Genomic DNA, 18141 nt, shown 5'->3' on the forward strand with positions numbered 1-18141 from the left:
GACTTAGATTTGTGAGATGGAAACTGACCACCGCCTAGAGCCGGAAAGCAGAACATCTTATGGAAGCACAATCGATATTGATGGGAGGGGTGTTCGGATTTACGAGTTGATAGGAGATAGAATTAAGCATCAAGAGAAATTCAGATACGTCTTTTGGAACCTGAGAGGGGTATAAAAAGATGGAACACATCAGTCAGGAGACAGTCGCGCCGAGGATTCGAAAAGTTGTTACGTGGCAGTACTACGTCTTTGGTAGGATTAACAGTGAAAAATCTTTAAGTGTTAAATTTTAAATAAGCCCTGGACTTAGGAAAATTTTGTGAAAAATACAAGTGCTAGAGTCAGTGAAATTTAATAAGTCAGTTAAATTAAATCAAACAGTGAAAATAAATACAGTTTAAACTCAGTGCTTTAAAAGTAAAGTGTGAAGTGCTTAAAAGTGTTAAAAGTGAGAAGTGCTAAAAAGTGAATTGTGAATTAATTAAAAATTTAAAAATAATTATTTCATTCAAAGTGAAAACATTCAAATTAAATTTAAGAGTTTGTTATCGTTAATCTAAAGTGAACGTGATCGCGTATTGATATTTAAAAATAGATTATAATTTAACGTCAATTTGGTTAAAAAATAATAATAATAGTAATAAATACTTCATCTTAGGTTAAAAGAAACACAAAAACAAAAAAAAAAGAATTCGATAATAATAAACGTTTAAATCTTTGTTCTAAAATTAACAGTTAGAAGAATTTAATTTATTAATAGTCGAGTAAATTAAAAGTTTGCACAATTTGGAATAAATTTTCTTATCAATTTATATAAAAAGAAATTTAGAATTAATAAATTGTTCAATTAAAATCCATCGTGCGTATAGCGACAGTGTTAAAAGTGTTTGTCGTTCTAACCGGAATTTTAATCATCAGTCTATCATTTCGAAAAAGAATTTGAAACAGCTATCATTCAAAAAGCCTAAACTAGAAAGGTGTTATTAAATCAACGGGTTTTCTGGATTAGGATTTCGTTCGGAAGAAAAATTAAATATCAGCTAATTTATACGATTCAAGCGAGAATAAAATATTAAATAGGAATAAATAGTCGAAAAGATTTATTTTGAAATTAGTTGAAAAATACAATTAATTAGGTAGGATTTCTTCATCAAGGTTGTTGTGTACTACCCGACCGGAAATACCTTGACGTGGGTGAGTTTTCCTTTTATAAATAATTTTCAGGTCCCAGGAGACACAGAAGGGCTGTGAAGTGGAAGTATATCAATTGAATATTAAATTAAAACAACAAAACAAAGAATTACACATTAATATATGTATATTGTATATTTGTATATATATTTATATATATAAAAGTAAAGTAAAATATTGTTTATAAAGAATATATATATGAGTAATGTAATTATATATATGTATTTTATTTATTAATCGAAGCATCGAAATGGTAGCGATTTTTAATACCTACCCGAGGACATATCTATATTATTAAAAAAAAAAAAAAAATGTATTTATTAATATTCAAGACTATGTAGAATCATATATTTTATATTTATTTATTAATATATGTACTCTTAGTTAACATATTTTGATAATCGAGATATGTGTACTTATATATGTATATTTATTCTTCAATTAAACCTAGTAAGTTTACTAAATTCGGAAAATGAAAAATAGTTTAACTTCAATAAAGGATTTAAAAATATTTTAATTAATAGTGCACAATAAAAGTAAAGAGGCACAAATGACTTCTAAGGAATTTTAAAATAAACAAATCTCACATTTAGGTTAGTGTGTCAGGAGATGTTTATATTATTTGTTTACAAATAAAGAGCTCACTGGAGAATTGGGTCAACCGCATAGTTTGGAAACGACCTTGGCCATAATTAGTTAGTCACAAAGGATTTTATTAATTACCCGAAACAGCTGGAAGATGCGTGTTCTCAAATACTTATCATTCACAATCGACAATTGAAAAATCACGGGTTAGCCAGATTTATATCAAAAAATTACATGAAACATTTGAATACCATTGATTAGATAATCGCACAGTTTTATTAGTTACTTGAAACAGCTGGAAGATGCGTGCTTACAAATACCTATCAATCACAATCGACAATTGAAAAATCACGGGTTAGTAGGATTATATCGAATAATTATACGAAACATTTGAATTTTATTGATTGGGTGCTCATACAGAACCCCATCAGTTGCCTGAGATATTTGAGGGTCGAGTACTCTCTAATGTGGCAATCAACTACTTGAAACAATTGGAAAATCACGGGATAGGATGAACAAAAATTAATGTTGAACCCTGGAGGTAAAATTTAAAACAAATACAGTTCATCAATAGGAGGCAGTGGTCGCTCCTATAACAAGACCATTAACCAAATCAAATAGAGATGGCGATTCTCTTAAATAAAAACGTCAAAACCAAACAAACAAAAGCCTGGAGTTCGATAGCTCTCCAAAACAAACTATCAAATATGACCTTATTCTACTAGTATTTATTAGTATCACCTTATTAGTACGTATATATTCGGTTACCAGACCTAGAGCTTCGCAGAGTTCTTGGCGCGAGATCCGAGCTCGGGATGCGAGGTAGATAGCCTCGTATTGCGAGTTATAAACCTTTCCCAAACTGTATGTATACATATATTTATTCGTATGTACTGTTTACTGGAGAATGCGGACCTGCATACAGCTTGCATTTTAGGTCTTATAGACCACTATCGCATTTTCTTTTAAACGTGGAATGAGGATTCACGACCCGTAAGTCCACACCAACCGTGAGTATATGATTGTATATAGGACGAAACCGGTTCGCCCTAAGTAAATTGTAGTCCAAGGAGGGGTCGGAATTTGGGGGTATCGAGACCCGAGGGGAAACTTGAATGCAGTACATGATGACGTGGAAGGCTCTTTGGGACGCGATAACTTAGGTATCAATCAAAGAGCCGTGTCAAAGGATTGTGCAAATTTCTTGTTGACTCATGATCATCTCGTTTACTTGCAGGAGGATTTGGAGCCAAATTATGCCAGCAAATGGGCTATTCCGAGTTCGTCAAATATGCAATTAACTAATTACATTAACCTACTAAATCAATCTTTACATGTACCTTATAGCAGCAGAATCAAAAAGGAGTGGCGCCAAACAGACCCAAGAGTTTACCAAAATCAAATTTACTAACAATTAACCATTTGAGTTATATCAAATTACCTGTCCAAATAAACATGTATAATATCTTTTATCAGCGTTTAACTACGATTTTGTTAGGGTGCAGGGAATCAGAAAATTACAATAGGAAAGTTAGCTCATCCAGAGAATTCATCTAAGTCTAGGTTTGCAATGGAAAGACCAATAAAATTGTGAAACTCAACACCTCGATCAGAACCAAGGGGGTTACCACAAAAATGAAGGTAATTAAAATCCTATATCATAAATCAAAAAAATTACACAACGTTTGATGGAATTTAATTACAATATAAATACGGAAATATTTGCGTTCAAGTTCGTAAATAACGTATTAATTAGTTGAGTACATATGTCTATGAAGATATATAGTACAAGAGAGCTTTAAGTAGCTTTCTGTAGATATCAAAGAAAAGGGTCCAATTTTCATGGAGGCTTATGTGTTGTAGGGGAGGATTTTCCATCCCTGCGAACACATATGCAAAGCCTTAGAGAAAAAATTAAATATCGGTCATAGCCAAGAGAGAAGAAAATTTTATATTGTTTTAAACAAATAAAAATAAAAGAAAATGGTGAAAAGGCGAAAATATTACACACCTCTTATTGGAAAACTCTGTATATCTTTATTAAGACGGCGCTACGTGCCACACAAGCAACGAAACCATTGATCTTTCACGGGAAAAGTTTCTTTGAATATCAAAATAACACCTCTTATTGGAAAACTCTGTATATCTTTAGTAAGACGGCGCTACGTGCCACACAAGCAACTAAACCATTGATCTTTCACGGGAAAAGTTTCTTTGAATATCAAAATAACATCTCTTATTGGAAAACTCTGTATATCTTTAGTAAGACGGCGCTACGTGCCACACAAGCAACGAAACCATTGATCTTTCACGGGAAAAGTTTCTTTGAATATCAAAATAACACCTCTTATTGGAAAACTCTGTATATCTTTATTAAGACGGCGCTACGTGCCACACAAGCAACGAAACCATTGATCTTTCACGGGAAAAGTTTCTTTGAATATCAAAATAACACCTCTTATTGGAAAACTCTGTATATCTTTAGTAAGACGGCGCTACGTGCCACACAAGCAACTAAACCATTGATCTTTCACGGGAAAAGTTTCTTTGAATATCAAAATAACACCTCTTATTGGAAAACTCTGTATATCTTTAGTAAGACGGCGCTACGTGCCACACAAGCAACTAAACCATTGATCTTTCACGGGAAAAGTTTCTTTGAATATCAAAATAACACCTCTTATTGGAAAACCCTTGAAAAAGTCGATGTTTTGTAATCAATTCGTAAAAAATATTTGTGCGCTTACATTGCTAACGCTGGCTAAACTTTATGAGATATATCAAAATAATGTACTACAGAATCAAAAAAACTACCGAAAAGTCTTCAAATGTATATGTCTATCTCCTACGGATAACCTGCTAGTTGTATATAATACTAGCTGTACCCCGCCACGCGTTGATGTGGCTCAGTCTGATTGTGCTGATAGAAAAACAATAGCGCGTGCAACTTTTACGTCTAACAGATTGTTAAAAAAACATGTTTATCCAACAGATGGCAATGTTTAAAAAAACATGTTTGTAACTGTCACGAGTGACATTTATACAGGATGTATCGGCACGTACCCGACAAACTTTAACCAGCTATTCCTTAGCACATTTGGAGTAAAAAAATTTATGTGCACTCTGCTGTCCGGTAACGTTTTTTTTTAATAAAAAATTTACTATTCATATTTTCACCACATGTCACCACTGTTTTATCCTTTGTCAAAGTTTGAAAACCCATTTGGCAAATATTTTATTCGAATTCCGTTGAATAATGCACGTGTGTACCTATATTGGCGCACACTTACAATCACAACGAAATGGCACGGCACCATTCGTCTCATTTTTAACTATTATTATTTAGTGTGTGCGAAAGAGCGAAGACGCTTTTTGACATAATTGCTTATAACAGCTGTTGAACACGAAACGCAATGCCAATGACAGTGATGTAGTGTGGAAATTTTATTTTTTTTTGTTTTTAATTGAAAAAAAAATGCTACCGTACAGCAAAGTGCCCATAACATTTTTTACTCCAAATGTGCTAAGGAATAGCTAGTTAAAGTTTGTCGGGTTAGTGCCGATACACCCTCTATATGTATAAAACACATGCGTATTTGAATGTAAAGTTGTGTCAAAATTTCAAAGCAATCAGTGAAGAACTTTTGGGTATTTAAGATTTTGAACAAACGAACATTTACATTTTTATTTATATAGATAGATAGATTAGGGATTCTCAAACGAAAATTGTAAACAGAAAACGATTTGGCTGAGTTGACATCGCGTTTGGGTCCCACCCAGGCGTAGTGTATTCAATTCCTTGGCTGGCTAAGTCATCCATTACAACACAAGTAACATTTTCAAAAAATATGCTTTAGATAAATTAAAAGTTTTCCTATCGCTTCGCTTGAGTAGAATACAAAGAAAAAAATAAATTACTCAATAAAAATCATAAATGTAAACTACAAAAAAACATATTTTTTCAATAGAAATGTATGCACGCGTAAAGGTAACAACTTTAAAAAAATACAGTATTATAGCTAAGATTATCTGTGACAGTTTCACTTGATTAACTTTTTTGCTTTCTTACAAAATTATTTACAAAATAAATTTAAAAAAACAGTTTTGTGCTTGAAATCTAACGTTTCTAGACTCCGTTTGTCAAGTGATTTTAATGCCTATTACCTACAATATAAGGTATACCAAGAATATACACATATTTGGCTTGTAGCTTCCTCTCAAGCAACGTTATTGGCGTTGGCACATAGAATAAGATTTAGTAAAATTGTCAGTTTTCGGATTTTTGGCACTCGACTCAACGATCTTATTACATCCTGTTTATAAGTGTGTATTTAAAATCTGATGATGCTAATTGTCTTTATTTTAAAAAAAATGTTAATATTTTTTTACCTTTTTTTACAGCACAAGAGATACAAAGTGGACAACCAACAAGAGACGGAGTTTTGTTCAAACAGAAGTATTTCTTTTATTTTTATTTAAACTTTATTTAACTTAACCTTACTAATAGTTTTTTATAAAATCACTAATTGACATAGTTTGTTCAGCTGTCAAAACGATTTCAATAAAAACTTATGGCAAGTTGTTCCACAGAATTTGAACAATACATTAAATGTCAAAGATAATTTTCAAGTTCTGCAAACGTTCAATTCGAGTTATGTTATTATGTAACTTGAATAATAACACCATTTGAATAAATTCTTCACAGGACTTTAATTAGATTTTAAATTTGATGAAATGTTTAAATTCTGTGAAACACCTGCCCTTGAGGGTAAACGTAACATAGGTTATAATCAACGTTAATAGATGGCGTTTATTTAATTATTTTATTAAAATACGAGTTATTTGTAAAATTGTATCGGCGATTCAATCCAATAATGTATTTGTATACCTTTCTCGAAAGAATTCATCTTGGCCTAAAATAAATAATCAAGCATTTTTTTGATAAGTCTATTTATAAGCTCGGGAAAAAATAAAGTATAAGGCCTTAAAAAAATATTTGAATTTGCAATTTCTCATACTTATTGTATCATGTAGCAAATTAAGTATTTTACAAAATGATCGAAAAACATCTTAATATTTGTACTTGAACTTCGAAAAATAAGACTAAGATCAAGTGGATTTTATATAACTTAATGCCCCGCTTGGCTCCGCCTGGCCCCGCTTGGCCCCGCTCGTGGAGCAAATGGACGTCGTATTTTAAATTTCCTTTATAAACGATTATAATTTAATATTTGAATTAGGAGATCAAATCAGTATAGAAGAACAATGTAAAACATTTATATTGTAATATAATATGTAAAGATTAATTAAATTAATCAAAACATTTTTGAAAAAATTTCAAATCTCGCGCGTTTTTGCATACCAAACCGACGCACAGTGGTCAAATTTTATGAAACGTAAATTATTTCATATTTATTAATTCGTGAAATTTTCCGTATAAATTATTGTATTATATATTGTTACTGTGTGTATTGTTATTGTATGTATTGTTATTGCATGTATTGTTACTGTATTTATTTATTTTTTTAAAAGAAAGACAAACATTCCCGGGTTACGAATAACCTGAAAATATTTGAAAATCTCCTACTACCACCACAATAAGCGGAAAATGTTGCTTGTGTTGTGATGGAGGACTTAGCCAGCCGAGGAATTGAACACACTACATCTGGGTGGGACCCAAACGCGATGTCAACTCAGCCATCGACCAGTAATGCATGTATGTATTGTAATCACTTTTATCACGTGTGATATAGTAGCCTTCTAGGCTTCAAGATCATTTTAATAAAATACACCGGAAAAGAAAGTCAAAGATATGACCTATTTTCAAGACATGAAAAAGAAGTACGAAATTCGGCCAACTACCTATATCAAAACTTTTTTAATTAGCTTCTAAGATTCTCCTAAGCACGACGATGACGGACTTCGAGCTTCGTACAATACCTCATCGTTGATTGCTAGAACAGACAAACCACATATTATTGGGGAAGATTTAATTTTACCAGCAGTAAAAGAAGTAATAACTACTCTGCTCCATAAACTAACTGCAGATACTATCTGAAAAATTCCTTTGAGCAATATTTCTATGCAAAGACGAATTGATGAGATGGCTGAAAATATTGACAGCAAATATTTGAAGACTTGTCCATTTTCAATTCAGCTGCATGACTCCACTTTACCAACCAATGAAGCATTGTTATTGTTATACGTGAGATTCATCAAAGATGAGAAAACATGTCAAGAACTATTGTTTGCTACACATTTGGAAACAGGTACAAAAGGAGAAACCATATTTAATACACTGGAAAAGTTTAGGGACGAAACGAAAATTCGGCGCGCCGCACAGTGGGCTGAAAATCGCCTTTCATAGACATAGAGACTTGAATTTTCAAGGGTATTTTTTTTGGCTAGAAATGGATTCTGCTGATCATTACTTGCTATAAAATTTCGTATGAAGCAATTGCATGTACAAATGAAGGAGTTATCATTTTTTTAAGAAAAATTTCTATTGCACTGACATTAAAAATGAGGCTACCTCTGGAATCATAAGGTTGGCCATTATATCCTTACACACAGATATACTACTATTTATTTGTATTTTATCGACATACTTCATATTGTGGCGCAACTTGCGATTTTTTTTTTAAATCCTCAAATTTGAAAAAAAAACTTTATATGTCGATGATTCATTTTAATGCTTAATGATTTACATATGAGTATGCTTTGTCTAGTTTACAATATTTTATTGACACTATAATCCAAAACAGTCTAAGAAATAAAAAAAGTTTTTTTACCATTGAGGATTTAAAAAAAAAATCTGAGTGAACTCCTCCATACGTCACTGCTATATGTTATTAGAGCAGTTTATAAAATCAGAAGTAACTCGTTGAATGACAGATTATTTAGTCGGCTTTGCATTGCCAATGATGAAGATTTCAACCGATTGCTGCTTCACACAGAAGTGCGCTGGCTGTCAAAAAGAACTTGTTTGACTCGATTTTACAATCTGTTTGGGTCTGTGATAGAGTTCCTAGGAAAAAAATACACAGAATTGTGCGACAACCTCATATCATCAAAGAACGATATTGTTTACTTGGCAGACCTGTAAAAATTGTTTAATGATGTCAATATACAACTTCAGGCGGACCACTTAAACTTGATTAAGATAAAAAATAGAGTTGCTGCTTTTGTATCAAAACTGCTACTATAGAAAATAAATACCGGCAGATGAGAATTCAATAACTTCCCAAATTTATCAGCAAGAACGACGACTTGTTTGTTTTCTGTCAACACTTGGAAAATCTCCACAGTGATTTCAAGGAACGATTTAAGGATATTTTAAAGATGGACATACCAGACTGCACAGCAGGATAATCCCAGTTAGAAGAAGAATTAATAGAAGTGACGACAAATGAGGAATTAAATTTAAGAATGGCTACCAAGAATTTTGGCTGCAGAAGCTGATTTCGCAAATTTTCCTAGGATTATGGTCAATGGTTCAAAGATTTCTGGTAGCATTCCCATCGTTCTATTGAGCTGGATGTGGATTTAGTGCTGTAGCAACGTTGGTAACTAGAAAGAGAAATCGGTGCCATGTTACTGAACGAGGTGACTTACGGTTGTTTTTTAAGTAAAATTGAACCTGATTTAACAACCTTCTTAAAATACATCGAATTCAACCTTCTCATTAGATAAGTAGGAGTTATATCCTATCTTACGACCATATAATATTACAGTGTAATTACACGTTTAAATATAATCGTGGCAATAACTGTTTCAGATTCGCAACAGATGGTAAGTAAAAAAAATTGGGGGGCGTTCTAAAAAAAAATATTCTCAAAGTGGGCGGTGGGCAAAAAAAGGTTGAGAACCTATGGTTTAGTTGAAAAATTTCAAGTAGCTACATTCAAAGATCTATGCATTAAAAAATCAATAATTCAAATCATAAAAGAAAATGACAAGTACCATGATTTAACTGAAAACCGTAGTCGACTAAAATATATGTTTCCATGCCCAAAATTAAATACTTCATTTGCACAAAATTATTATCTTCTCTGTTATCTCTAATCTCGAAATATAGGGTTCTCCAATAAGAGGTGTTATTTTGAACAGCCCGCTATTTCGGTAGATGTTACTTTTGAAGCTGTCATTTTTTGACATTTGACAAGTAGAAACTACGCCATAAATATGACGTATACATACGCTACTAAAAATTGAACGATGCACGCTTCAACAACGCATTGAAATTATTAAAATTCACATGGTGAAAATTTGGCAGAGACTGTTTGTAAAACTCGAACATTTTTGGGTCGTCGTGAAGCACCTTGTCGGACCGCAATACAGAAATTGGTGGAAACATTCGAGCTGTTGGGACAATTTGGTGATGTGAAGAATAAACCCCGTGCACGTCGCTCAAGAACAGCCGAGAATATTGCTGCTGTAGCCGAAAGTGTTGAAGAAAACCCAGGTTTGTCCATTCCTCGTCGTTCTTTGGAATTAGGCATTCCACAAACGTCATCACACCGTATTTTTCATGAAGATTTGTGTCTTAAGACTTATAAAGTTCAGTTAACATAAGAACTCAAGGCGGCCGATCATCAACAATACCTCTAAAATAAAATAACACCTCTTATTGGAAAACCCTAGTAGTATAAAACAAAGTCGCTGAGGGCGCCTGACTGTTTGTGCGCTTAGTTCTTCTAAACTGCGTGAAGGTTATCGAAAGGGTTTTCACTATCATTTAGGGAATTTCTTCCGGAAGGTTTACGTATATAATACATGCATATTACATTTATAGATAGTAGAGAACAGTCAAGTAACGTCGGGTACACGTCACCTAGTACTTACTTATCAAGAACTTTTTTTCAATCGACTGCCGGAAGAAATAACAAACATTAATGACAAAATCCAAGCTTTGAACGCAGTGAAAAAATATTTAAAAGACAATTTTATCATTTCTTCATATGAAGCGGTTACTTTGTGATGTGACATTATAATTTAAAATTAAACAATAACTTTGTAAACATCACTTATAGGTAAATACTTGAGAATACAAGAGAATCATCAATAGGTCAAAATTCGAACACGACCTGCAGATCAGCAAAAAGCTGGCTGCCTGCCCGCATGGCAGCAGAGCATTCTGGTCGCTTGCGGGCTCAATAGGTCGAAATTTTTGCAAACCCAGTTTGCCACCTCTTACCAGACCTGACGGCTCACTAGCAAACACCGCCACCGAAAAGGCAAACCTTTTAGGGAAAATGTTTGCGGAAAACTCGACCCTCGACGACGGGGGTGCTGTTCCGCCGTCGGTTCCTCACTGCGGCTTCTATATGAAAAAGCTGAGGATCCGGCATCGGGATGTACTCCACGTCATACGGGGGCTCGATGTTAACAAAGCTAGTGGACCTGATGGAATACCTGCCCTGGTATTGCAGAGGTGTGCTGCGGAAATAGTTCCAGTTTTGACAAAGCTCTTCAAAATGTCCCTGAAGTGTGGCACTGTGCCCTCTGGTTGGAAAAAAGCGGTAATTCACCCTATTCCCAAGAAAGGTGACCGCTCCAGCCCGGCCAACTACCGCCCCATAGCGATCACATCAGTTCTGTCCAAAGTGATGGAACGTGTGATCAACGACAAACTGCTCACATACCTCGAGAAGAACAAAATTATCAACGACCGTCAATACGGATTCCGGCGGAACCGCTCGTGCGGTGATCTTCTCGCGTATGTGACGCATGTTTGGGGGCGGTGCCTGGAACGTCACGGTGAGACCCAAACGGTCGCACTAGACATATCCAAGGCCTTTGACCGGGTCTGGCACCGAGGACTTGTCAACAAATTGCATTCTTACGGACTTCCCGCATCCCTGTGTACGTGGATTGCTGACTTTTTAAGGGATAGGTCGATTCAGGCGGTTGCTGACGGTTTCACCTCTTCCTCGCACTCCATAAATGCTGGCGTCCCACAGGGATCGGTTCTGTCTCCGACTTTGTTTTTGTTGCACATCAATGACCTTTTGACATGTGCACCGATTCATTGTTACGCGGATGACAGTACAGTTCATGATAGCTTTTTGTTTGACAAGCCCCCAAAGGGCACACAAACTCCAACGGCTCGGAGGGCTTTGAAGCAGAGAATGCACGGTTATCTCGAGAGTATTTCCTCCTGGGGTAAAAATAATCTCGTCGAATTTAATGTTTCAAAGACCCAATCCTGTCTGATTACGTCTAAAAGGGATCCAAATGATAATCTAGTCTCCTTCAACGGAAGCAATCTTCCGAACAGGCCTTCCATTGATATGCTTGGTGTAACTATAAGTGACCAGCTCAGGTACGGGGGCTCCATCGAAGCTAGAGTAAAGTTGGCCTCTCAGAAGCTGGGCGTACTGTACAGGGCCCGCAGATACTTAAATAGTACACAACTGCTCACCCTGTACAAATCGCAAGTGCGCCCTACTGTCGAATTTGGCAGCCATCTCTGGTCTGGAGCCCCGAAATACCTGAAAAAAACCCTTGACTCTGTGCAGAAACGGGCGGTCCGTTTGATAGATTCCCCAATCTTAACAAACGGACTGCAATCTTTAGAGCACAGGCGTCAGGTAGGTATGCTGTCCTTGTTCTATCGGTATTACAATGGAAGATGCTCTGAGGAACTAGCGTCATTGATCCCTTCGGCACCGGTGCGTAGTCGGGATACACGCCAAACGCGCGCCCAACATTTGTACACAGTTGACACTTGTCACATGAGAACGGGTCGCTTCTACGATTCGTTCTTAAGTTCAACAGCTCGGCTGTGGAACGAACTGCCGGCCTCTGTGTTTCCTCCCTCCTACAACATGGGACTCTTCAAGACCCATGTTCACTCCTTCCTCTCCACAAAAAGACCCTCCACACAGCATCCCCAAAGATGACATAGGCCCTGAGGGAAATTATTTTCTTCAGGGCCTCCTGTGTGGAGTAAATATAAAAAAAAAAAAATAATAAAAAAAAATACTTAATCCCCATTAAGTATTAAGTATTTACCTATAAGTGATGTTTATAATGTTACAATTTTATCAATTTCCCATGAATTGATCTTGAAATTGAGTGACAATTTCTTCTTCAAATATGTAGGTACATAATATATATTTGGTCGGTGTCTGAGTTGAAATCGCGTTTGGGTCCCACCCAGGCGTAGTGTGTTCAATTCCTCGGCAGGCTAATTCCTCCATCACAACACAAGCAACATTTTCAGCTTACTGTGGTGGTAGTAGGATATTTTCAAATATTGTTAGGTTATTCTTAACCTGGAAATGTGCGTCTTATTTATACTAATAAAAAACTAACTAACTAACAATCACTCCGTTTCCCCGCAGGGGTAGGCAGAGAGAACGGACCACCAAACAACTCGGTATTGGCACACACTTCTTGTTTCATTCACACATCGTCTCATACATACCTACTCTTCTATTATTCTGACACTTGATCGTGCCATGTCTTCCTCAGGTGTCCCCGACTTCTGCTACTATTCGCATTTGCATCATATATCCTCCTTACACTCCTATCTTCGCTCATTTGCTCTACATGCCCAAACCATCTAAGCGTAATTTTCTTAATCTTATTCTTACATCAGCCTTGCACTCTTTGCGGATCTCCACATTCCTCACACGATCATCATGGTTTTACCACACATACGCCTCAGGGATCTCATTTCAACAGCATTCAATCTACTTTCACCTTTTCTCTGACAGTTCCATGCCTGACTTCCATACATCACGGTATACTTTCACCCTTTCTCTGACAGTTCCATGCCTGACTTCCATACATCACGGTATACTTTCACCCTTTCTCTGACAGTTCCATGCCTGACTTCCATACATCAGGGTATACTTATAATAATTATTTTTTTACTTTCTCACGACATCTCAATATACATGTGTCTATTATATTATTGATTACTTATAAATAACTACAATAATGTACTGTACACTCCTCTTCCAAACAAAAGCTAACGCTTCCATGGAAAATACACACAAATAAATTCTATTTTATATTTACTTTCCTTAATTCTTTAATAAATCTAATAAGTTAAATATATTTTCAGCAAAAAACGTGGCTGTCCATTTCCTCATTTTCCGACGAACGGTGAATACCAAATAAAGGACCCGAGGCAACGGTTAAGGGTCGGAACTATAGCCAGACCTGGGACCATCTTGATTTACTTCTGTGATGAAAATTATCAGCTGTCTACAGATAGAGCCGTTTGCCTTGGAACGGGCGATTGGTCGGCATCCCCCGTGTGTAATGAGTAAGTATACCGTTGTACCAGTAAAGCATGTATAGACGCACTGTATAAGGTTATGAGCTGTCTACAGATAGAGCCGTTTGCCTTGGAACGGGCGATTGGTCGGCATCCCCCGTGTGTAATGAGTAAGTATACCGTTGTACCAGTAATGCATGTATAGACGCACTGTATAAGGTTATGAGCTGTTTGCCTTGGAACGGGCGATTGGTCGGCATCCCCCGTGTGTAATGAGTAAGTATACCGTTGTACCAGTAATGCATGTATAGACGCACTGTATAAGGTTATGAGCTGTTTGCCTTGGAACGGGCTATTGGTCGGCATCCCCCGTGTGTAATGAGTAAGTATACCGTTGTACCAGTAAAGCATGTATAGACGCACTGTATAAGGTTATGAGCTGTCTACAGATAGAGCCGTTTGCCTTGGAACAAGCGATTGGTCGGCATCCCCTGTGTGTAATGAGTAAGTATACCGTTGTACCAGTAAAGCATGTATGGACGCACTGTATAAGGTTATGAGCTGTCTGCAGATAGAGCCGTTTGCCTTGGAACGGGCTATTGGTCGGCATCCCCCGTGTGTAATGAGTAAGTATACCGTTGTACCAGTAAAGCATGTATAGACGCACTTTATAAGGTTATGAGCTGTCTACAGATAGAGCCGTTTGCCTTGGAACGGGCGATTGGTCGGCATCCCTCGTGTGTAATGAGTAAGTATACCGTTGTACCAGTAAAGCATGTATAGACGCACTGTATAAGGTTATGAGCTGTCTGCAGATAGAGCCGTTTGCCTTGGAACGGGCGATTGCTCGGCATCCCCCGTGTGTAATGAGTAAGTATACCGTTGTACCAGTAAAGCATGTATAGACGCACTGTATAAGGTTATGAGCTGTTTGCCTTGGAACGGGCGATTGGTCGGCATCCCCCGTGTGTAATGAGTAAGTATACCGTTGTACCAGTAAAGCATGTAAAGACGCACTGTATAAGGTTATGAGCTGTTTGCCTTGGAACGGGCGATTGGTCGGCATCCCCCGTGTGTAATGAGTAAGTATACCGTTGTACCAGTAAAGCATGTATAGACGCACTGTATAAGGTTATGAGCTGTCTACAGATAGAGCCGTTTGCCTTGGAACGGGCGATTGTTCGGCATCCCCCGTGTGTAATGAGTAAGTATACCGTTGTACAAGTAAAGCATGTATAGACGCACTGTATAAGGTTATGAGCTGTCTACAGATAGAGCCGTTTGCCTTGGAACGGGCGATTGGTCGGCATCCCCCGTGTGTAATGAGTAAGTATACCGTTGTACCAGTAAAGCATGTATAGACGCACTGTATAAGGTTATGAGCTGTCTACAGATAGAGCCGTTTGCCTTGGAACGGGCGATTGGTTGGCATCCCCCGTGTGTAATGAGTAAGTATACCGTTGTACCAGTAAAGCATGTATAGACGCACTGTATAACGTTATGAGCTGTTTGCCTCGGAACGGGCGATTGGTCGGCATCCCCCGTGTGTAATGAGTAAGTATACCGTTGTACCAGTAAAGCATGTATAGACGCACTGTATAACGTTATGAGCTGTTTGCCTCGGAACGGGCGATTGGTCGGCATCCCCCGTGTGTAATGAGTATGTATACCGTTGTACCAGTAATGCATGTATAGGGTTAAAAAAAACCTTTAACTAATACTTAGTACTTTAGTACCAATACAAACACCAATTTAGGAGGTTGGTATGGGTACCGCCGCTCCGGGAACCATTTATTGGATAACACCTCTGCCATAGGTCACCCCAAGTGATTCACTACATTTGGTGATTAAGCAGGAGTGCCCTGGTTCATCGGGATGCGCCTACCCTCCAGCTACATGGCGTGCCAGATCTGGAGAGGTTGGTTCGGGAAGACCCTTTGACCTCTCCAACTGATCTCTCTTGGGAATAATAGATCATGCGACCATCACTCCTGAACACACTGATCCTACTCATTCCTCGCACCTTTTTCCTTCCTCTCCTTCCAGAACTGCCTCTCTTTCTTTTCCTAACAAAAATCCCTCCACACAGCATCCAAGCAAATATGACACTAAAAAATAAATTCAAAACATAATAAAATACAATTACCGGTGAAAAATCACAAAAAATCTTTTTTACATTACCTCCACACAGGAGGCCTTGAGGTAAATAATTTCCCTCAGGGCGTTTGTCATCTTTGGGAAAACTGTGTGGAGGGTATTTTTTGGGAAAATAAAATTTAAACCTGATGTTGGAGAAACACAAGATGACCTCCGTGGTCGAGAGATAAGGTTCTCGACTAGCGAGCGAAAGGTCGCGGGTTCAAATCTCAGCATGCACAAAGGAATTTATTTGATTAATTTGTGTTATTTCTAAAATTACCCATTTAAAATGAAAAATACTCTGAAAAAATAAAGTGGAAAATACTCTCAGTATTGCCCTTGTGTAAGACCACCATTCAGAATTGAAACATTGCTTGAAATGGCTTTGGACGTGTTTGGTGACCAGATCTGAACAGCCATCCACCTTCCTCTTCCCCATCTACCTCCCCTTGCCACTACCATCTGCCTCTCAACATACCCAAATCGGGAAAGCCTTAGTCACACTACATCCGGATGGTTGGGAGCAGTTGGGACTCTTGTGCGATTTCACATAAAAATTAAAAATGCTACAAATCATTCAACAGTCGTTCTCATGTGACAAATGTTAACCGTGTACAAATTCCTGGTTGTGTGCCGGTGACAAAGGGATCAATGATGCGAGTTCCTATGAGCATCTTCCATTCAAATACCGGTAGAACAAAAACAGTTTTCTCACCTGACGCCTTTTCTCTAAAGATTGAAATCAGTTTGTTAAAATAGGCCAATGTATCAGCCAGAACTTCTGTTTCTGAGGGAGTGAGGTTATTTACAAAGTATTTGTTCGTTCTGAATCGACTGAGACGACTCCCAAGTCGGTAGAATTAATATTTGGTGAGATAAGACCGGTTTACAGTACAGAAATGTTAAAAAGTAAAGAAAATAACAAGGGTTAACCTCCTAGACAGGTGTTCAATCACTTTATTATAAGCGGGACTCTGCAGATCTTCGTTTATACTGCCAATTCTACTGACCGATTGCCATCTCTAACCACTCAAATGATTTTTGGCAAGTTTAGCATATTGATTAAATAATATGGTAAATCTATCTAATCTAATATAATATATTATATTCTAATATATACATTATAAAAAGGAACCCATGTTTCCCTACCCGCATAATTTTCTTCACAACCAGCCACTGAAACCTGCCGGTGATTATGATGGTAGATAGCCCTTGGTGTCACATCGAAAGTAAGAGAGTTCGGTGGGGGTTACTAAACTTGGGTGGGAGTGGTTATTGAGTGATTATTTCAGAATGAGCTCGCCGACTGTGAGACTTGGTGAGTCTGGAAGGTTCAAGAAAATCCATGAAGGTTCTCCAATGCTCCAGAAGGTTATGGAAGGAGAAAATTCAAGAACGTTCTATAAGGTTCCAAAGTGAGTGCGAGTGCTGAGTTTAGAAGGTTCCGGAAAGTTCGAGAATGCTCTTGAAAGTTCTGGAAGCCGCCACAGCAATGCATGGCGAGGTACAGCTAGTATATTCATATATATACACACCCATTGCTCGAGTGGCTAAAACTCAGTCGCAATGTAGGAAATCTGAGTCAGTTCTACGGGTATTTTAATGGAGCTTGCTCTAAGGAGCTAGCGGCATGCACCGGTGCACGTTCATGAAGCTTGATGGACACGAGCAGCACACCTGTACGTTGGCTTCATGAGAACTAATAATTACCAGAATTAAATAACAGCATTTCCAATTTCACGTCTTCACAATTATGTCCTCTGCGTGCGAACTGAATCTAAATTTCTCTAAATTATTTATTTATTAATTTAAACGCCCTGATGGGCTTTTACATGTTACATATTTTACATAATTTACTGCATAATACAGTGACAACAGAAGGTTTTTATTTTTAAAACATCATCACAAAAATAACATTTTGTTAAGTTCACAACATATCTACAAAAAAACAACAAATATATGCAATCGCTCTTTAAATATGCTACATAAAAATG

General features: G+C 37.0%; 1 protein-coding gene across 1 annotated transcript in view; it reads left to right on the plus strand.

The window, feature by feature from the left end:
- Window positions 1-18141, plus strand: part of LOC149410085 (protein lev-9-like) — a 57468-nt gene that overhangs the window by 17275 nt on the left and 22052 nt on the right. The window contains exons 2-3 of the mRNA XM_089648608.1: window positions 6178-6232; window positions 13853-14056. Of these exons, the coding sequence (XP_089504734.1) occupies window positions 6178-6232; window positions 13853-14056 (259 nt within the window). The remainder of the gene's footprint in view (window positions 1-6177; window positions 6233-13852; window positions 14057-18141) is intronic.

This window comes from Hesperophylax consimilis, chromosome 28 (assembly GCF_061612785.1).
Source record: "Hesperophylax consimilis isolate HC1 chromosome 28, BYU_Hcon_1.0, whole genome shotgun sequence".
Taxonomy (NCBI): Eukaryota; Metazoa; Arthropoda; class Insecta; order Trichoptera; family Limnephilidae; genus Hesperophylax; species Hesperophylax consimilis.